General features: G+C 31.9%; 1 protein-coding gene and 1 non-coding gene across 2 annotated transcripts; both read left to right on the top strand.

The window, feature by feature from the left end:
- The first annotated feature begins 17,089 nt into the window (after nucleotides 1-17,089).
- Nucleotides 17,090-17,162, top strand: Trnav-aac. The gene has a single exon. It is a non-coding gene; the product is annotated as a tRNA-Val (tRNA).
- A 3,079-nt stretch (nucleotides 17,163-20,241) lies between these two features.
- On the top strand, nucleotides 20,242-21,855 carry LOC115889205 (anther-specific proline-rich protein APG-like). Its single transcript, XM_030909156.1, has 2 exons — nucleotides 20,242-20,350; nucleotides 21,270-21,855. The coding sequence occupies exons 1-2, from the start codon at nucleotides 20,297-20,299 to the stop codon at nucleotides 21,678-21,680; spliced, it is 465 nt and encodes a 154-aa protein (XP_030765016.1). The 5' UTR covers nucleotides 20,242-20,296; the 3' UTR covers nucleotides 21,681-21,855.
- Nucleotides 21,856-23,243: the final 1,388 nt, after the last annotated feature.

Here is a 23,243-nt window from a genome sequence, read left to right as displayed (position 1 = left end):
TATGATCCCTTCCCGGATACATACGGTACATTGTGAGACAGGAAATTGTAGAGAGAAACAAGCCCTATAACATAGAATACAACATTTTAATGAACAGCACTTTCCATAAAATCAATAAAATGAAAAATATACGAAATAATATACATGTACTGATTTCCTTCGAACATCGACAACTATGAAACTATGATCCCTTCCCGGACACAAACGGTACATTGTGAGACAGGAAATTGTAAAGAGGAACAAGCCCTATAACATAGGATACAACATTTTAATGAACAGCGCTTTCCATAAAATCAATAAAATGAAAAATATACGAAATAATATACATGTACTGATTTCTTTCGAAAATCGACAACTATGAAACTATGATCCCTTCCCGGACACATACGGTACATTGTGAGACAGGAAATTGTAGAGAGAAACAAGCCCTATAACATAGGATACAACATTTTAATGAACAGCACTTTCCATAAAATCAATAAAATGAAAAATATACGAAATAATATAATATACATGTACTGATTTCCTTCGAAAATCGACAACTATGAAACTATGATCCCTTCCCGGACACAAACGGTACATTGTGAGACAGGAAACTGTAGAGAGAAACAAGTCCTATAATATATTATAGGACCGAATATTTTCCCATTTTTTTTGAATTTTTCACACTCTGTCAGTAATTTTTTACTTGTTACGACTTAACGTACTTGTTATAATTAAAAATATAGGTAATGTAGGAAGTGACAATATTGCATCCCTTTTAGTGCCGTAACTATGGTAATATCAGAGAATAAAAAATTATACCGTGGGAAAATTTGCGGTGAACAGGCAGTTCTAAAATTTTTTCGAAAAATATACAGGAAAAATGTTTTCAACATCTTTTTTTTTCAAAAAAACCTCATAGACCTGTTAGTTCCTGGGGTCGAAATATATACCACCCCTGAAAATATTTGCACTTATTGAAGACTCACCCTGTTTAATTTTTGAGACAACAAACAAATAATTTTATTTTAAGGACCGAGAAGAAGAAAAGGCAGAACCAATCAAAAGTCCGATAAGTTTGGCGATTGGATCGTCACAGGGAGGGTAATATTTCCGGCTCAAGGCTATCGGTTATCGACTGCTGCCGTTATTACAACAGGAATCTGGAATCAATCAAGATCAAGATATAGAAGTTTATCCTCCCGCCCTCGGTTGGTCCCTTCATTCCTAATTCCGGAGTAATTCCATGTGGATTTTTCAAGTCGCTTCTGTCCACTAGAGATGGGTTGTTCTCTTAGATTAACAAAATTTTTGCTATTAATGTAACAGTCAAATTTCCTCGCTACGACCACTGTTTACTGGCTCATAAATTACAGCAAATAACTATTTTTATACCATCATGTTTACTATAATTTTATTGTTAAATATTATTTTATTTAGTATTTTACGATTATTCAACACCTTGATATTATCCTTGTTTATATATTCTTAAAGTTGTTCAACCGACTAGACAAAATGTGCTGCCAGCTGGAAGACAAATCGTGAACCATTCGGGGCGGAGTAAAAAATATCCATTATTTTCGTTATTTTCCTCAGAGTAATGTAATAATATAGCCCGGGTTTCTACGAACTTTAATAGTGATCAGCTGATTAAGAAATTTAAACGAAACTTTTATTTTATTATAAATTGTGGATTATTTTTGCCTGTTATTTTACGAATTCTAAACCGTATTAACAAAGAAATTATTATTTCGATATGTTGGTACATTATTTATAATTAATGATAATGCTAATTGCTATTAATAAATATTTAAAAAAGAGTTACATACCTATTTTAATTTGATTTAATGCAGGTTTATAAAAGAATCATTTCATTCTTAGATTATTTTATTCTAAATTGAGTGCTTTACGAATTTTACGATATTTTTTTTTTAAAACATAAAACTTTTTACATTTTTGATGCCAACTAATTGGCATGGTATTATTGGTATGAGAATTAGCTAAGAAAGAAAAGAATTGGCTATAACTTTTAATTTTTCGAAAAAAAACATATTATACCTATATCGCTGAAAAGCTTAAAGAATGGCGCTTTTTATGAAGTCATGGCCAACTAGGGTTTTCCTTTTAAAAAAAACATAATGTTTGTGTCATATGTCAAAAATGACAGGCTTTAGAAAAAAAAACAGAAAACACAAACTCATTAGGTATGTGATTATCTACAACTTTTATCGATCGATAATATCTCCCGATCGATGATATTTCTCATATAATTTTACATATAAAATGACAACGATCTTCATTTCATAGCCATCGTTGTCGCCGTTTTTATTCGATTATACGGTAGGTTATAATGGAATTAGAGACAAGTTTTAAATTAGCCAAAATTTGTTTTTTTCGAAATGTCTAGTAAGCCTTGAACCGAAAAATCCGAAAGGCGCCGCATATTTATGACCCCACAAAACTGCAATTCTTTCCCCATTTATCTCCCCGACTCTCTATCTCCAGTAGTTTCCGAGATACCCATAGAGAACATCGTAGGAAACTCACCTTGTATAGTATTTAGAAACTAACTATTATTATTATTTGACTAGATTAATTTGATTAATAAGTATTATTATTTAATTTAAAATAAATTTGATCTGATTTTTCTTTCGTATATTCTACTACCAGAAAACCAAAATTATATGATAACGCACTTTTCAACGAAGTTGAAGGAAGTTATGTCTTTATCACAATACTTAATAGAATTACTACAATTAGAAGAAAAACAAAAAGAAAAAATAGCCAAATACCTTCACCTACTACTCATCTACAAAATAAACGAATATAATCTCGTATAAAAACACTACACAACTACTTCTTGTATTTTACACTGAAAAAATTATCAAACTTACTAATTAATCAAATAAAAAGAAAAAATAACCAAATTATCCCTTCACCTACTACTTAACTACAAAATAATAAACTATAAAAACACTACTAAACTATTTCTGGTATTCTACACTAAACATTATAATTAAACTTAATAAAATTAATCTAATTTTACACTACAACTATAAAGAAATAAGAACATTTTTTAAAACTAGAAGAAACAGAACTTGGATACGTGCGACCAGTATAATAGATCAAGCGGACAAAGAATATAAAATACTTTAAAAATGTGCATTCAGAAAGAAAAAATATTTCGAAAATTATCTAAACAAACATTTTTTTTTCTTATCAGTGAAAAGCATCGGCCTCGTTGGCCTTGCGGAATTTGTCGGGTATTTACAATGGTCGACTTGTATAATTACCAGCTTTTATAGCATATCTAATAGATAAAAAGTATCTGGTCGATTAGTAACCAATTGGCACAGTCCGAAAATTATCGATTTCTATTTTCTCTGTTTTTATTGGTCGCTTCAAAATTCAGAGTAACAAAAAATATTTTTCTGTAGTACAAGACTGTGAAATACGCCCCGCCATCTGGTGCTTTACATCCATAAACGTCTTAGGTTGAGCTACTTTAAAAATTTATATACAAGGATATTATACAGCTACACAGCATTGTCACTGGATGCCGCCACCAGCAGTAGGATTTTTATCGAAAAAGGGGAATAAAAAAAGGTATTTAAAAAATATTGGAAACTTTTTTTAGTGAAATAAATAGATTGATATGAACGTCATCTGCTTTTAAAAAAAAACGTAGTAATATGAGTCTAAGATGTTTTTTTAGGCTATTTCCCCAAGTTTTCTGGTACTTACTTGTTTTTTTTTATCTTCCACTTGTATATCCTTTCTTAATAATATTCAAAAATTGATAATAGAACAAAAAAAGAAAGTTTAAAAATTAATAATATTCAGAAATACAAACGAAGTTAATATTGTCACTTAAAAACGTCATTTTTGGCCCATCTCTAGCTCCTGTCGCTACCCTTACTCCCTTCCCCGCCAAACCGCCATTACATCGACCTCGTAATGGCGAACGTATTAAGTTACGTGGTCAGAATTATTTCCTAATAGTATTAAGGCGAGAATAAGATCAAATAAAATGATTTATGAGATGTTTTTCGGGAGGCGCTCGAAATTGGAAAAAGATTTGACAAAAAAATCAACAATATGATACAACAGGCTTATGTTTGGAGCGAGCGAAATAGGAGGCGAGGAATGGGGAGAATATGGGGACGTCGGTAGAATAACAACCGAGGTTAAAGCTTTATTAAAAGGGATAAAATAGAAGCAATGAAATTTTTCACGTGTGTCTAAGTGTGTGTTTTGGTAGAAGTTCAATTTTCTGTATACTGTTTTTTTTTCTCAGGTAAGATTTCGACAGACGATAACATAAAAAAAGCAGATGACGTCCCATACCAATCTATTTATTTTACTAAAAAAAGTTTCTAATATTTTTTAGAAGTCAGTCATGCGTCGTCGCTTGTTGTTTTTAACCAGTTTTATTGGTTTATTTCAAAAATGACAGATCATATTTCAATTTTATTTTGACGGAACGATGAACGACAAACGGACGCCGATGCTTATGAACTCGCCTTTAGATCTTTGAGGCTTGTTAAAGCCTTGCCAAATTATAGGTTATAATTTTGCGTCAACTTATGTCAAATATCTGCGTTTTGGGAAGAAGATTCGTGTTATTATGTGTGTTTTGTGTCTTTTGAAGTCAAGTGGAGGAAAAATCGAGGGAAAATTAACTGTAGACCCAGAGCACAGTTTATAGTTAATACTCGCTGCCCAGGCAGAAAGTCTTATACACCAATAAAGTTACCATCAATAAAGTTTGTATACCATCTCGTCGTAGATAAGTGCATTTCGTATATGGTACAAAGATCGTACTAAACATAATATACTATTGGAGTAGCGGTAAAATATCGACATCACACGATAGGTAAATGAATTTTAGTACTGCAGAAAAATAATGGCAAAAGGTACTGCCCAAGTAGCATTTTCACGACTTGCGACCACATGTTTACTAAACACAACGTTGGATTAGTTACAAAAAATAGTTAGCTCCGTACCTTGGGTATTAAAATAAATGTAAACGTTGTTGTAACGTTGTGCCGACGTTGAACTAGTACTACAACAAAGTAAAAGCTTCTGCGACGTCGAATAAACGTTGTCTTGTAACCTTTTTTTGCTTAAGTGATCTTTAGGTGATTCGGACAACGTAGTTACAATGTTGGGCAATAAAGAGTTTTCCGACGTCACTTTTAGGGCCTATTCTAACGTTATGCCAACGTCGTCTGTTTTACTAATTCCAACGTTATTTAGATTTCCTTATTCTTACGTTGGTAGGACGTCGAGCCACTACCTTTTTACAACTGTATTGAACTATAACCTTAAATCTTAAATTTTCACTTCATTGTTCTGTTCAGTCTAGTTCAGTCAGACAGTTCGGTGCTGTTTTTGTTTTTATAAAAAAAACTTAATTAAAATGGGACATAAGAAAGGTACATATTAAACTAAATTTAAATATACATCGACATATTACCGATACTTTATCCACTCCCTCGTTTATTTAGAATATAGAGGGCGGCACAAGCTAGACTCTAGGATGACTAAATTAGGCAATCTTGCGACTAGTATACTACCTGTTAAGGCTGAACTGCGACTTTATTAGTGCAGTATGCGACTACTCGAACTACTCCATCTTAATCTCCAAAACAACAAAGTGAAAGCCGCCATGTTGTTGAATAAGAAAATGTTTCGTTCCTAAAATAGCAATTCCTGCTTTTTTAATACATTAACTTGAAATATTTGACCCTAAACAACACGCGGAAACAATTTTTTCGACTGTGAATAAATTATTCTCATTTTACTAAAAAAAAATTCAAGAAACTTTTTAAAACTTCTTTAATTTTATGGCCCATTAGTATTTTTCAAAGTAGAAACAATACATTTATCAATAAAGTTGTTTGCGTTTAATTTTTTCAATAATTATGATCTTCAAACATCCTCCACACTTAAATACTTTTGTTTTGTTTTCCTTTACTGCCATCTGGCATATGTCTCTAACTAAATCATAAAAATAATATTTTTATTATAATTATCCCAATTTAGGATAAAACGCGACTTAGACGCCATATTATTATAGTTTTGTATTTCTGTGAATTAGGATTTTAAACAACGTTGCCGTTTGTACTAAATTAGGCTGCTAGCCAACGTCGGTATCCAACGTCGTTTCGACCCAAAAATTATTCTCCAAACTAGTGCAGACTAGGGTTGGCACGAGGTTTTGCCGACGTTGCGTCCCGACGTTTGGTCGCGTGACACGACGTTGTCCCGACATCCAAATGCTGCTTGGGTATCTAAAAAAATTAAGATTAAAGTTAATTAATCAACTTTTGAGGTATACAATTTGGTAAGTTTTATTATTAATAAAATAGTTTATTGTATTAACGGTACTTTGAGCAGTTTTTGTAAATGTTTTGAATAAATAATGCAACTTGAAATTTACGTTTCACTCCACCTCCTGCCAAAATGGTACATTTCCGGACATGGGTTCATGGGTTTATACTCAAATGACTTGTTTTGATGCCCTCTACAACCCCTTTCAGTTTGTCGCACTAATTGTGGGACTATGTATTTAGAGTAATGTCTGAAATGTATTGATATAGATTTTTGTTGTTATTATTTGGGTACGAAATACAGACAAGCAGATTAATTTTGGTCAGTAATTAAATATTTAACGATTCATTAGCAAATTGCTTTTAAACCCTTAATGAGTCATCATAAATTATTGTTTCGCAATTAATAGGTGATGAGGATAACTATCGGCGCCGTTGTTTATAAAATTAATTAATTCCTTGTTATTAATTTAACAAATTGTAGACGGGTATAGATTAGCTTGTTTTACATAAACAAATTACTATTAGTTATTTGGATTTGTTAATATATAAAATTAATTAAAATAATAAATTTATCTAGAAGTTTATTGTCAGCAAAATAACCCTAACATTTTTTTATTAAAAATTATTGAAAAAAGTTCTAAACTGAATTTTGATGAATTAATGAACATTCTAATTCAAACAAAAATTACGTGTGTAATTACATCTAGTACTTTTATACTTAAAAAAAATTGTGTGTGCACTATGTGCGCATATTGGAAGTGAAACTTCTTACTAATAGCTATTGAATTGAAGCATTTGAAGGACATGTTTGAAAAAGTGACATATAATGCTGATTTTTAATATAAATATTATTTTCAATTTATTTCTGTAATCTGTACACATTTTCTGTTTCCTCAATAGCCTGTAAATTTTGTGGAATACCATCCAAAATACACACTTTTATGTAAATATACAAATCAGTTCATAACAATAGGTAAAACATGAAAACAAGTGAAATCAAGGACGAACTTAGATTAATAATTTTCGACCATACGAAATTCGGCCGTTTTCTGTTAAAAGCAATATAGCGGCACAAAATTCCTAGAAATTTTAATAAAATTATTGCTTGTCCGACTTTCGGACATTTTAATCTGAGAACTACCTATGTATAATTAACAAAGAAATTTGTAAAAATTATATGGATGGATGATAATATTACATAAACACGTTTAAATATTTATGACGTCATTTTTTTTAAAAAAACGCCCGAAATTCGGATACATGAAAACTGAACTTAAACGTTTTGATATTTTGCCGTAACTAATTTATCTCTTTTTGTTTCTTAGCCTACTTCTGTAATTTTTAGACCATATAAACCTCAGCGGGAGCCTAATATGATTTGTTCTCTTAATATCTCCGGTTAGAGAGAAGATAGAAAGATGCGGTTTGCACTGATATTTTGGAAATGTTGTTTTCTATTTAACTGTGCAAAGAGAAACATAGCCTCCTATTTAAAATTTTTATTCAAAAGCGCAATATCTATTATGATGTCAAACAGCGCCCTCTAGCTACCACGAAAAAAATTATGGAAACAAAATTTATACTAGAGATCATTAAGGAAGAAAAGCTTTTTTAAACGAGCCCTAGTTTGTTTAAATCGGGTAACCGAAACCACAGAGTTATCCTTATTTAAATAAAAGCAAGTTTAACCTTCCCCCACCACTTTTTTTTAAGAGATAGAGCAAAACACTCTATATAAAAAAAAATGACAAATTTCTCGATGATTACAATAGTAATATTTAAAATACCTGTTCACCAGCATATTTTTGAGAAAAACCCTGTTTTCTGATTGGCTAGCAGAGAAACGCCCCCCTAGCGGACATTTTTCGAACTTGAAAATAATTTCCAGCGATTTCTCTTGATCGATTTACTTATTAGAATTTTTTTCCCAAAGTTATACGATAAGTAGTTTCTGAGATACAGTCGGCGTACATTCTTAGTTAGCCACCCGGTACGTCTTGAATATTTAACACTGTATACTGCCGGACTATCACATAATCTATGACGGATTTCAAATTTCTAGAATTGAAGTTTTACTCCAAAAATATTAACCATTAAATATTGCTTTCTCAGTTTTAATTAGGAAGACCCCAGATAATATAAGCACCAATTTATAGTTTATATTGTTTAATTTCTTATCCCCAAAGTATACCAACTACTCAAACTATGTCATTAAACTTTTCTAGGTGGAATTTCCTTCGACTATCCGATGGCGCCGTCATTATTAGCCAATTAAAAGCAGACTTGGCATTTTCCTTTATTAGACAAGAATCGAGTTTCAAGAAGATTGATCTGGGAAATGGAATGATTGCGTTGGGATTTTCCCGAGGTGGTGGTGGGAATTTTCCGGCTCTAGAACGATTTTATTATATTTCCACTATTAAAAATGGAGGAAAAAAGTCGGGGGAAAAACTAAGTAGGAATTAGAGAAGATATTGACCTGAAAATAAAAAGTTTTTCTAGTTTTGAATTATTTTTAAGGCGGGAAAAATAGTGGCTTTTGTCAAAGCCCTGAGACAAGTGCAGTGTTGTCACCTGCCCCCTTCCCCTACAATCTACAATCAATTTATTCTGTGTCGATACGTTTTGCCTGTACAGGTAAAACTGCATATTATGTAGCATTTTCGTTTTCCAAATGCTACTTTGTTTTATTATAGACGGCTTTTTATTATTATATCGATATTCTTTTTACATTTCTACAACACTTAAATTTCGGAACGCTCTCTATCGAAAATATTTAATTGGATCGTACCCTTGTGTATCAAAAGACGGAAATGTCAAAATCGTCACCTCGGATTCATCACCTCGGAGGTGACGATTGACGTTTCCGTCTTGTCGATACACCAGGGTACGATCCAAGTAAATATTTTCGATAGAGAGCATTCTGAAATTTAATTGTTGTAGAAATGTAAAAAGAATATCTATATAATATGAAAAAGCCGTCTATAATAAAACAAAGTAGCATTTGGAAAACGAAAATGCCACAACAGGTAAAGCATTATGTGTAGGCAAGGTTTTAAATATCGCTATTTTTTAAATTCCAGATTTTTGATATATTTTTCCATGTAGAAAATTAAAAAAAAAGAGAAAAAAAAACGTGATCTTTCAATTTAACCGTCTAAAAATGGCATTCAATTTTACCAGTACAATATCACATACTTTTCGGAAAACCTGGCGAGGATCTGGGATCTGTGCATTCTAACCTGGCATGGAATAGAAAAAGGAGAACGAGAGACATAAAGAAACGTAGAGTAAGAGAGAAAGAACAATATGGAAACTGGCAAAGCTTAAAAATGTCGACTGGAAAGGGAAATGAAGGTGTCAAACAGCGACATAATTTCAACTTTGTTCCTAGGGGACTGGCAACAGATCCTGGCTTTTGCCTGTGTAGCCCGATATTTCTAGTTGTACGAAAAAAAAAACACAGTCAAACAGACCCTTTTTTTCTAACTTTCTCTTTTGTTCTGCTTTATTTTTTTTAGTTTTTTTACGAGCAAAATAGTCTTTATCATACATTTTTTGGGCAAGTGTGCTACATAATTATATTTGTGTAAAACTTTTTGGAAAATAAGTTTGTTATAATAATGCTTTTATTTATCCACTATTCTAATATAGAATATGCTTCCTTCAGAAACTCTCTATTTATTTGTCTTGTAATGCTAAAACACTCTATTTGAAAGTCGATTAGAGAAAATAGTATGATTCATTGGCAAGCGATGTAAATATTTGTGATCAGGTAAAATTGTGATGTAAGAGGAGGCTTAGCTTGTCGGCAGCAGGTCAGTAGTTGATAGGCCGGCCGGCTGTGTAGTGTTGTGTTTTGTCACAGAGCTGACAAATGGGGGTTGCGAGTCTTTTGACTAACATAGTTGCAAGTCGTTTGACTGTAAGCCAACGCGGTCGTTTGACCACAGGAAGAAAACCTCTTGTGACGTCCTGCCTTCGAGTTGGCCTTGAGAGTTTGAGGTCTCCATAATGTCTTCTCGATTGACGATGCGGCGTTGGGGTAGTGAGGTACCCCAATTAGCTTATTCGATTGGTATGCGCATCTGTTTAGCGGCAGATTTGCGTCCGGGGGAAGCCCCTATACTATTTCAGGTGACACTAGCTAGTTGTTGAAGATTATTAACCAATAGGTCCGAATAATATTTGAATTAGATCGAAGAAATAGAATGGGATATATTAAATAGAATGTCAGTAGTGATGTCAGCGGCTAGGGGGCGGAGTACCCCCGGGTGAGTCCTACTATTTAACTATCAATTTTATCCAGATCAGTAAATGTTTGTTTTGTTATTTTCATGTACAATGAGAGACTGCTTGCCAATGACCAACTAAATGAATATTTGAGGTGAATTTGCATTGTGAGACCCGGTTGAGTAAACCCAAAAATAGCGAGTTTACATTTGGGAGGTTAAAAACTTCTAAAAATCGAAACAAAAAAATTGTGTGTGCACTATGTGCGCATATTGGAAGTGAAACTTCTTACTAACCGCTATTAAATTGAAGGATTTGAAGGACATGTTTGAAAAAGTGTAATTTGAAATCTTGAAGAAGTAATAAATTAAAAAAATATATTTTTTACGGCTACAAAATAGTTTTTTACTTGTAACAAATACGTTTTTGCGTCTAACAAATAGTTTTATACGCGTAAAAAATAGTTTTTTGCGTGTTAAAAAACTATTAATTTTAGATACAGGGTGCGTCTCAAAAGTGGCTCACCCCTATAACATTTATATTTTTTTCAGATAAAACAACGAGATTTGGCATGTTAGTATATGACATAAATTGGGATTGATTGACGTATTCAATTGTTTTCGGTCACTTCCTGTTTCACCGGAAATTACTACAACTTTTGATTTTTAAATGACACCCTCGGTATGGTTTTACTTTATTCGATAGAAAATGACATTGACAAATGAATAGAATGACTTATCATAGGTCAACTTTTGATATTTTCGCATATGCTCGCGTACATGTCGACATTTTTTTAACTTTAAAATATTAAAATATGTCGCATTTACAGTAACTTTTACTCTCAAATTTTCGAAACGCTAAACGACGAAAAAATCCAGAGACAAAAAATGTTTAGAAATGAATGGAGATTCTGAAAAGAGTAGTCATCAGCGGTGCACCACCAATTTTTTCTCTAAAAATAGTGAATAAAAAACCGTAATGCATACTTTTCATTACAAATAATCCTAGTTTTACCCCAAAATCTGATGCTATTATAACATTCAACGTTCTAACTTTGTATCCTTTTGGTCGCCACCTGTTCCTTCCTAACTTGAAACTAAATTAAATAACGTTGACTCAGCTAGAATCAATTAGCTCCAGTTTCAACTAGCAATTCGCCCCTTCAACCCCATTACTTCATCCCTCTGTTCGACACCCCGCGGCCAATTCGGCCTCTGCAAAGCTAATTTGCCGAATTACCCGTTTCCCAAATCGTGTTTCAGTGGAAAAGGCTGGACGTGATACTGTGCCGTCGATGGGGATAAGGTTCTAGCGTGTTGTGGGTTTTTCTTTTTTAGAGGTTCGTAGACGGGCGTTTTCTTATTGAGGGATCTCGAGTTTTCCCGAGAACTGGTCGTGCTAAGTGCTGGAGTTAGGAGTATTAAGTATGTTGTGTACGTAAGGGCTTATTTCTTGAAGGTGTAAAGGTTTGAAAAATTCTACGGGGTCATATTTTAAACGTGAATCGATTTAAAAGTATATTATTTCCCTTTTCCCCTATATCTTAAGACGTAGTCTGGTATAAAATATATCTGATGGTTTAGCGGTGATGGATTAGGAAACTACTAATTTATTCCACTGATTTCGAGGTTCTGAATGAAGCTGTGGTAATTTTCAATTAGTAGAAAAAGTTAACAAACTTTTGACTTTTCCACTAATTATACTTCAAAATTTGCCAAGAATGTCATTTTGGCATTCGATTATCATCCGTCAAAAAGAATTGCGGTTAGAAATCAAAAGTTGATTGTTTTATAAGCTAAATATTAGGTTTTCTCTATGGATACAACCTTTGAATAAGAAGACTAAGGAAGGAGCATAATGCTATCCATGTATTCATGCATGGTGGGCGGAAAAAGCGCCATAAAAGCACTCTAGGGTGGGGATCCTTGACAGTTCTGTTTGACGATTCATTTGACACATTTGAATTTGATTTGAAATTTTGTGGATTTGTCAGTCTTTACGGAGCTTATTTTATGTTATTTATTATTTATTCTACTACTGATAGTTGTATAAAGGTAGTAAATCTAGATGGAAATTGTGGCAGAACTTAAATTAACAGTGACACTATCGCGATTTATCGAAAAAGACTCTAAAATAGTTGGTTGTGTAGCCTGCGGTAGATCTCGGCAAAAATAGAGTGAAATAATGGAACAACTTTTCGCTAGTAAGTGACTAAAGAATATACATACGTGTAGTAAACCGATCATTTATGAAATTCACTTAAATTAACTAAATTATATATTTTTCTTGCATTTTAGCTTTTATTTATTACTTGTCAAAGATTAGATGTCAAAGAATTTAGATACGTTAATTTGATAGATACGTTACCTGCTTCAGTAGCGTATCGGATGTTTGTGGTAATAAATACTTATTATAACTTATCTATTTTTATTAGAATTATATATTTTTATAACAATTTTAATAACTACCAACATTTATTCATAACGTAAAATAAAACTACAAATTATTGAGTCTACCCCACGTCTACCCTACATCATAGTTTTACATCTTTTAAATAAAATTAGAACGACACTGATAAACCGGAATTTAAGTCGGCCATATTTGAGGATACAACCGTGGCTAACGTCATATTCAAGGCCTGACTGTTTTGACAGTTCTACCGAAGTGGTCCAGAATTAGTAGTCGTAAACAAACCAATTGTTTTCATTAGTTTCGTAACAAATCTGTGTTTTTTAAACGTTTCTATGCTAATAAAATTATACTAAATAATTTTGAGTGAATAGTGAACTATCTAGATCCGATTCATAACATCCTACCCGCGAAAAAAACCATACTTTCGGTAAAAATTATAGTAACACCGACGATGCCGGCTGTGTGTCCGGGCTAGGAAAAAGTTGGGGAATTTATATAAAGACATAATTAATAGCGTTAGTGTTAGTGTATAGTGTTAAACCAACGTAAGTGACTGTATTTTTATGTAAAACAGTTTTCGTTTCTTTATTTTTACTTTGTGAAATAAAAAATTCCGCGACATTGTTCTGTGCCTGTGCCTTGAAGCAGCAGTTATAATAAGTCCTCAGGATTTGTCTACATTCTCTTTCCCAACAATATTAACTGTAACTAGGTCACGCCCAAAACCTACAGAACATGCTGTGCCTACAATTTTTCCAAATCAACCCTCTTATGGACCCTCTGTGCATGTTCCCATAAAGAGAAAACGTCCCGATGAAAGAATACAAGATTTGGAAATTCAGGATGAAATAAATATTGAAAAGTATTATTATTATTATGAAATATATATTATGATTATGAAATGGCAATATATTTTAAAGAAATTAAATGAATTTGTACTTTATTTCAGTATTTTATATAAAAAAATGATATATTTATCTTTTTATTTACGATTTATGGAGATGGTTACTTGATGAACATCGAACTACAAATTACTTAATGTTAGTTAATTCTATCTGATATCCACATTTTTTAAATATGTTAGGCAAATTTTTACAATTATTTTTAATTAAACTTTAAAATGTATTCTGCCGTTATCATATACAATACATTTTCTTAACTTGTCGATAAACGTATAGTTTTCAAATTTTTTAATATTTGGAAACTTTTTATTACAAGGTATATTATTACTAGTTGCTAAATACTCGCTAACGCAATTTTAGGATACGCTTTTTATTATCTAGATTTTATTTTGTTCATCTTATGCTGTAGTTTATTTCATATTAATATTCGTGCTTTAGATCTAAATTTTAATGCTATTCAATTACTTTAACGCCATAATAAGTTAATGTTATTTTTTAATACCTTTCTGTATAATATTTTTAATATTTATATCTGCTAAAACTATCAATAAATACTATTATTTATGCAAAAACTATATGCAGTACCATATGGCACAATACAAAAGCCGAACTAGTGCGGTGACGTCACAAATCGATGTTTCTGGCCTGTATGTCATGTTGGTTATGATACAACTGACTACCGCAAGCTGTTGCTAGGATATTCTATTAATTTTAATTGTGTTGTTTAGACATTGTGCATGATCATAAACTAAAAAGTATAAAGTGTAATTGAAACCACTAATTTATTCCACGAATGCGAGGTTCTGAATGAAACTTTAGGGAAAATGAGAAAAAAGATCATGAAAAAATACGGTTGAATATTTTTAAGTTCTAAAAATCAAACGGCGCGGCGTTCCTATGGAAATAGCATTTCGATTTCATTCTTTCATAGACGGTTATTATTAATTTCCATTACATAACGTCAAATTTTTTGCTTTTAAGTACTTATTATCACATTTTTCAATAACTATTATCACTTTTTCTGTAGGATTAAACTAAATAAATTATTTTGTGCTTCTTTAACATTTTAAAACAACAACAAATATGATGTTATTTAAAATTCTATCAATAATCTCTCACAGAATGAATACAACGCACTCGTTTTGGTTTGTAGGAAAAATTAAATTATATTTTCATGTCTTTTTCCATTCTCTAAAAGGTTATGGAAATTTGTAAAAGTAGGTATAAATGGGATTAACCATTTTAGATCAAGCAAATTTTTTTGTGAAGAATGAATTTTTCTCAAAATGTCAATAATAAAAAAGAAGGTGTGGATCCGGTGGCTGACCTTGAAGCCTATATTTTCTGCATTTGATCATCGATACTACGCAAGCGCACATCGTCGATGTTGCCAAATTGCAGTTTATTTTCGAATTATTTGCAGTTGAAATTTTTTTTTGCGTGTTAATCAATAATAATACGAATTCTATAATTAATTTTATAATTTCAGATTTATCTTGATATCCAAAATTAAGGTAAGAAGGATAATGAAGATTGTGAAATGAAAGTATTATGAATATATAAAATTATGTATATTATATGTATTGATGTTTTGAAGTATTACCATGACGAGTCTTATTATAGAACAATACACGCGCGTCAATCGGAAATAGAGGTAACATTTTACCTATAATGTTACTAATATAATATACTTTGATTATAATTAATGTTTGTATCATAATTTCTTAAAAATATCAAGTTAGTGGATTAATAGCAATTTTAGACATATATTTTATCGAAGAGTGTGTTGATAAGACTAAAATAAGCTTTATGTTTTATCTTTTTTTTTAGAAGGGAGATGGTTTGTATCGTAGAATACATTACAGTATTTAATATCGTGTACTTTGATATTCTTTTCTTAATTTACTGTAATTTCTTGTTTCCTATAATGCCAAATCTTGACAATATGGTGAAGGTTGATTTTTGATCTTATTAGTTTTATAAGAATAATAATAATAATAGAAATACAAGACTAAATTAAGACTTAGTTTGTGATTTATATTAAGATCTTTCTTATAATATTTGTTATGTCTTAATCTTAATACTATATTATGCTTGGTCTGGAAAATAAATGTTAAAATATCTTAATTTTGCATATCCTATTCCATCCTTCCATTAGGAAAAATATGGTTTATAAATCATATATGCTAAGAAAATCACATAAATTAGGTGTAAGAATAGAGAAATCTTAATGTAGCAGAAAAATTAATGCAATATATGTATAAGCAGAATTAAACAAGGTCACTGATGTTAATATTGCTGAAGGCTGATTCTACAATTTTAATTACGGATGCTAAAAGGCCTTTTAAGGCCTCCGTAGTTTTGATGGAATGTTAAAAAAACCTATTATGAACATGACATGGAGCTACAGCATTTAAAAATTAAAAGAAAAAAGTTGGCCACATGTCATCATTTTTAATTTCCCGAATCTTTAATAAAGCACTTTTTAAACGTAGCATAATAATCTAGATAGGAATCTAGAGTTTTATTTCTATATAATTTTATTGACTATGAAAATACATAATAAGCGTTCACGTGTTGTACGAAATATTAAAATAATAATATAAATAATATACCGCGTACTATGATTGAAAAAAAATAGCGTCAGCGATGACTATGAAATGAAAATCGCTGTCATTTTATATGGGAAATGCCCTTAATCGTCATTTCCCAGCCAACTGAACGCCGTTTTTTCAATCATATGGTATATATTGACAAAAAACACTGAAAAGCACATATCTGTTTTCTACTGAAAATAATTCCAAAATTACTCACAATCTGGCAACATCGAAGATGTGCGCATGCGTAGTGTCTAAGACTATATGCAGCAAAAACTCGTTTCAAGGTCAGCCACCGGATCCACACCATTACCTTTTCCTCTTGTAAAGACTATATCCGGGGACACACTGGCACAAAGTACCTACATTGTTGAAGTTTCTGTGTTGATTATTTATGATGAGTATGTCACTTTTTTGATTTTATTTGGGTTTTTCAAACACTTTAATCAACAAATCTTGAGAAAAAAAAGCTTAATGTGGCTTAAATACTGTTCAAATCAGTCCTAGCAGAAAAAAGCAGGAATACTAATTTAAAATTTCTTATGAATTTCTACATTTTTTAATATTTATTTTTAAACTTATCGTACAGGTCATATACACTCTTTACGAAAACATTTTCCAACTTGTTTCCGTGGTGTAGTGGTTATCACATCCGCCTAACACGCGGAAGGTCCCCGGTTCGATCCCGGGCGGAAACATTACTTTTTACTTTTTTTAATAAACATTAAATAATTTTTTTACTTCAATAATAATTTTATACGTGTGGTACAAAGTCCACATTGAAATATTTAGATTACGTTCCATGTTCCGTTACATTATGTTCAAAAATTACTTGCTTATTTACTTATACAATTTAATTTATGATAGAAAAAAAATTCTTTGTTTATCAAACACAATAATTGGCTTTATTATTTTTATTAAAACTATAAAAAAATAGGAAGTATGTCAGATTGTTTAGATCGTAAGATAAAATCACAGTTATAATAGATATTTAAATATGAACTATACTAAAATTAATAGGTAACATTCAGTCTATTTATTGAGTTAATGGAGACTAGTGCTCGGTCTCAAGAGTGACAAGTTTGGTACTAACAAAAATACATGTAATTTTCTCCATTGCAATCAGGGCCGCTTTATCCATTAGGCAAGATAGGCAGCTGCCTAGGGCGGCAGGCTCATGAGAGGCGGCATTTTTTAATGAAAACAATTCGGAAAAAATATGTTTGAAAATAAAACATACTGCGACAATATTATATTAGTTTTGAATTATTAAAATAAAATATTAAATATTGATTTACAATTAGTGTACATAGATTTCTGTAAGACGATTCGAACAACTTTGACAAAGAAATGCCAAGGAAAACCCATTTTTAAAAATATAATTTTTAGTTTAAAATTATTATTATCCTTATTTGTGCGTTTTTATTGTTATTAATTAATGTTAAAATTGATTTTCATGGAGTTTACGTTAATCCCTTTAAAATAAAAATATATAGGTCGTGTCAAAAAATTAGCAACAAATGGGAAAATATTTTATAATTTTGTTATTGAAAAAACTGTTTTCTGTTCAGCATGTTCAATTTTATAATTAAAATTGATGTCGTGCGACTAGTGTTGCACAAGACAAGAATTCTTGTCTTGAAAATCAATTTGTTGTCTTGTCTTGAAATTCAAGACAAGAAATTTTCAAAGTCTTTCTTGAATGGCAAAGTCTTGTCTTGTCTTGCAACACTCTTGAAATTTCTTGTCTTGAAAAATTTTACATTCTAACAAAAAAGTAATAATATTTCTATATTTTATTTCAGCGTCGTATACAAAATGTAATACGGAAAAATAAACAACAACGATGCTAACTTTAGCAAAAAAAAATCTTAACGGACCGCAAACGAACTACGAACTACGTCAACTCGCCCGTTTGACGAAATAGGAACCAAATAAAGGCTGAATAAGAATAAGTAAGGTTAAGTTCATTTTTTAGTTCTAGTTGCTAATTCTTGTTACTTTATTATGTCCTAATTTGGTTACCCGTTTGTTACTTTTATTTTTTATGGTATTTATTTTATTTTTTTATTTTTTATTATGGAAGATTGGTTGGAAAAGTTTGGACACAGGGTGTACGGAAAGGTCATGCTAGATTGTACTATATTTGCACTATTTGATACTACTTTTTGTTCGCGGAGCAATTTCGTGCATGAAAAGTAGTACCAAATAGCGCAAATAGCGTGCTCTACGAACCCACCATTAGTTCCAATACTACCGTTAGTTTTTTTTTATAATACCATTATACCAATATAATTTTGTGTATAATACCAATTACCAATAGGTACACGGTTTGTTGCCTCGACTGATTCCAATTCAAATAGAGAATTTTTTGTATAGTTCAAGGTTTCTTAAAGCTCCGTTGAAGAAATTCGCTCGAAAATTTCTGGCAACACTGTATTCAACGAAGTTACAGAGAGTATTTACATAAAAAGGAGCTCTACATATAGAACTCTATAGAGCAGGAATCGTATACATACCAAGAGAGAAAAAAATCAATTTCAATATATATTGATCTGTCAGCGGGCATCAATCAGCCTTTTGTCGATCTGTGCGAACGAAATCAAACATTTATTTCTGCAATTTAAATTATCCACACGTGATTTAAGAACGATTGAAAATGCAGTGGAGCGTTTGCAGGACTTTGCCTTTGACAGATCTGCCCGCGATCGTCTTATGTTTTGCATTCGACATTTTTCCGATAGTCTTCGGGTTCTATTTTCGAAAATAAACAATTCAAAACCAATTCCCAAAGTGAATTCTGTACAATAAAGACGGATACGATATAATACAGGGTGGTCCAAATTGTATTCGGGAAACTTCATTCTGTCCATAAAAATAAGTAATAATAGTCCAAGAGCCGGGTGCAAAAACATGCAAGAGTTTTCAGAAGGCTCATATTTTCAAAATTGATTGCATTTTAGTGTTAAAAAGCAAAGGTACAGCAGTTCCGGGACACCTGGAACGCGCGCAAAAGGTGTAATTTTAATTAACACCATCAAACTTTTCTGAAGGCTGAAAATTTATATATTATTAATTTATTATATTATAGTAAAACAAAAATATAACAATCAGACAGAGAAGTATGGGGACACAAAGCAACAGCGCTACCTCAAACGCCCACTTCAAAGAAAAAGTCTTTTATCTATGGTCTTTATCTAAGGCCTTTTATCTATGGCAGTTTGGAGGTCTTAATTAAAATTACACTTTTGCGCGCCCTTCTCAGCGCCAGATGTCCGGGAACTGGAACTGCTGACTGTACCTTTGCTTTTAACACTAATATGCAATCGATTTTTGAAAATGAGCCTTCAGAAAACTCTTGCATGTTTTTGCACCCGGCTCTTGGACTAGTTCTTACGGCTCTTGGACAGTTCGTATAATGCCTATGTCCTAAAATGCTTCGTTTCGGAGGTCCTACAGGGTGTAAATAATACTCACTTTTATTTTGGGAATTTCTTTATGATTTTTTATTATTTCTTTAAAATTATTTTCAAAATTCATTTTATCTTTGATATGAGGAATTCCTGCTACCTCGCATATAACTAATAAATTTAAATCATTCGCATTTTTAATTCTGTCTAATCGATGTCTGTTAAAGTAAACAAACTTCAGGTTCAAGTTCAAGATTAAACTGATTTCGTCACGTTTGTTATGACGGAAGTCATAGTAATGGACGTTGGCTCACGTTTATAGCAATACTACCGGATTGACTAATATAAATACATAATTTAGATGTAAGAAAATTTACTTTTGATTTTTTAATTTCAAGGGGACTCGAAATTTTTTGATCGTCATGAATTTTGTGCTAGTTGTTGCAGTTATGATATCTTGCGGTGTCTTATATGAGGTAAGTAATACTTTGACTAAAGAATAGTTGTAATAGAAATTATTTCTTTTTTTAATAATTTTAATTAACTTGCTTTTAAAAGTGCCCAGTGTTCAATATTAATTTTGTCTCACTCTGTATAATTTTTCCGACCAAGTTTTAATTTGATTTAAAAAGTACAATAGTTATTTTAACTATACCGGGTGCGTCTCGAAAGTGGCTCACCCTATAACTTTTTTATTTTTTCACATAAAAAAATGAAATTTCGTATGTTGGTATATGACACAAATTAGGATTGTCTGACGTATTAATTATTTTAGGTCGCTTCCTGTTTTACCGGAAATCACTACAACTTTTAATTTTTAAATGACACTCTCGGTATATTTTTACTTTATATGATAAAAAATGACACTCTGAGTAGAATGACATATCATATGTCAACCTTTGACATTTTCGCTTTAAAAAAAAACCGTAATTTAAATTTCAATCACTCTAGATTTTTGGAAAAATAGGTTTGATCCTCTAATGTGAATTTAATTAATCCCAATTTATGTCATATTAGTCATATATTAACATACCAAATCTCGATTTTTATCTAAAAAAATAAAAAAAGTTATAGAGGGGCGAGCCACTTTTGAACCTCACCCGGTATGTTGGGCTACACCGGGTAAATTCTAATTAATATATAGGGTGTTCCAATAAAAAAACACCACTTTGATCTGTAACGTTTTTGGGGACACCCTGTATAACAAGCGCATTTTTAAAAAGATGTTCTAAATTAATCTACATTTGTTCACAAAATTTAATTTTAATACCAATCGTCGTTCTTCTTAATGCCTCCGCTACGTATAACAGGCACCACCCTGTAGGTGTCAATGATTTTAGTAATAGATTTTTTTTTGTATTTGAATGCTTATGTTACTTATTTCCTTTTTTTTAGACATCCGCAACTCTCATTCCACCACCGTGTAATGCACCCTGCTTGAACCCAAAGCTAGCTCTCTACCAGAAATTCCCTCTGTGCTATTCCCTCAAGGCCAAACTATGCAAACGTGTCTGTGATCCACTGAAACAAGTACCTTTGTGCCCCACGCCAGAACCACCCAGTGCTGTCCCATGCCTGGCAGCACCACCAGTTGTTTATGCTCCTGCACCGGCTCCATGTGCTCCCGCTGCACCACAGGTAGTCTATGCTCCCGCACCTGTTCCTTGTGCTCCAGCTACACCGCAGATAGTCTACGCACCAGCTCCTGTAGCTCCAGTGGTTGCTGTATCTCCAGCACCTGCGCCTGCATGTCTGCCAATTCCTCCGCAGTATGTTCCAGCACCGCCAGCTTACACTTGTGTCTAAAAAATGTTTTTTGTATTTAATGTAATAATTCTATTCTCAAAATGTTATAAGATTGTTAATATAATATAAGGCCATCATATCTCCTCAGTTTATTTAAACTATTATATATCGGATGGTTTATCGAAGTTGAAAACATGAAATTCCTTGCAAATTTTGAACTGTCCAAATCTTGGCTTCCCTATTGATTCTACAGCGAAGTTGGAAACAGGTTTTTTAAAGGTTCTCGTTTGTTGAGTTTGCCAAATTTGAAGAATTTTAGAATAGCCGATTTTAGTAAGTAATTTAAGAAAAAAACTGCATTTTTAAATTAAAACTGAACCAGTAACAATGCAAATACAGGCAAATGACAACGTACCTTAAGCTATCACCCTATAATTTTGTCAATGTTAAATTGTATTTTTTAAACATTAGGCTTTTGCCTCATTCGAGTCAGTTTTAAAATACAAAAATACATTCCGACGACACTAAGCGTAGGTACTATACAATAGCACAACAAATTACATTTGACAATGATAAAATCATTGGTTGACTACTTTTGCTTGATGATTGTTTGATCTTCAACTACTTTGTTTATCGCTGAAGTTTTCGTTTTTTTTCTCCAATTTAACTACACCTTAAAAATCACACATTAAAAAATAAGGAAGAGTACGGATCAAGTAAATGTCATCTAGAGCTTGACCTCGCCAAAATTACGATGATTGCCATTTCCCAGGCGTCTTTGACGCCGTTTCTTTCGATCCTATGATACAGCATTATGGAAAATATATAATTTCTAGACTTCTGTAGCTAATTTTATTGACCATGCTGTATATGCTTTTAATGATTATTAGTTTTAACAAATTCAAACGATAATGTTATTGTTTATTACCTCATCCAATGCTGTGATTATCTAATTAGTTTTTAGATTTGTTTTACATAAACAAATCGAATACCGTCATTAAATATTATGTAATGTTCGTAAGCTTGGGGTTGAAGTAGTTAATATAAATATATTGATGTATAATTTTTTTGTTTCTTTATTTGTATTAAGTTTATTTTGTTCAATTCCTAAGTCATATTCAGCTACAATATAAAATAACATACAGGGTATCTCTGTTACACCATTCTAAATTAAACAAAGAAAATAACGATCTAGCTAGAAAAGGAACGAACACTCCATTAACTAGACTAGAACTGTTCTTCTTCCCAGGTGAAAACCAACTTAAAGCAGAACTCTGGAAGACTCCATCCGTAACCGGGAATGAGAATCATCCAACGATCTAAGTACACTCGAAGACATTTCTCAGAACTTACGAATGAGAAAAATCAAAAAATTTTCTTGATTTAAGTAAGAACAATCTCCGGATTGTTACGGGGTTTGTAACAGGACACTGTCTCAACACCTCAGTAAATTGAAGCTAAAGGGCCCCATTCACGTTGAGATCGGTATCGATACGTGTATCGCGACAGGAAGCGATACATGCATCTGAGATTTGTATCCATGTTTCAAAGATTCCTACACGTTGAGACGAAATCAGGAAACAACAGTGTTCAAATTGAAAACCAAAATGGTGCTGCCTGCCA

Source organism: Sitophilus oryzae, unplaced genomic scaffold (assembly GCF_002938485.1).
Source record: "Sitophilus oryzae breed Bouriz unplaced genomic scaffold, Soryzae_2.0 scaffold_1175_pilon_pilon, whole genome shotgun sequence".
NCBI classification, from domain to species: domain Eukaryota; kingdom Metazoa; phylum Arthropoda; class Insecta; order Coleoptera; family Curculionidae; genus Sitophilus; species Sitophilus oryzae.
Note: the sequence above shows the minus strand (reverse complement) of the source record. Positions and strands in the feature narration are given on the sequence as shown.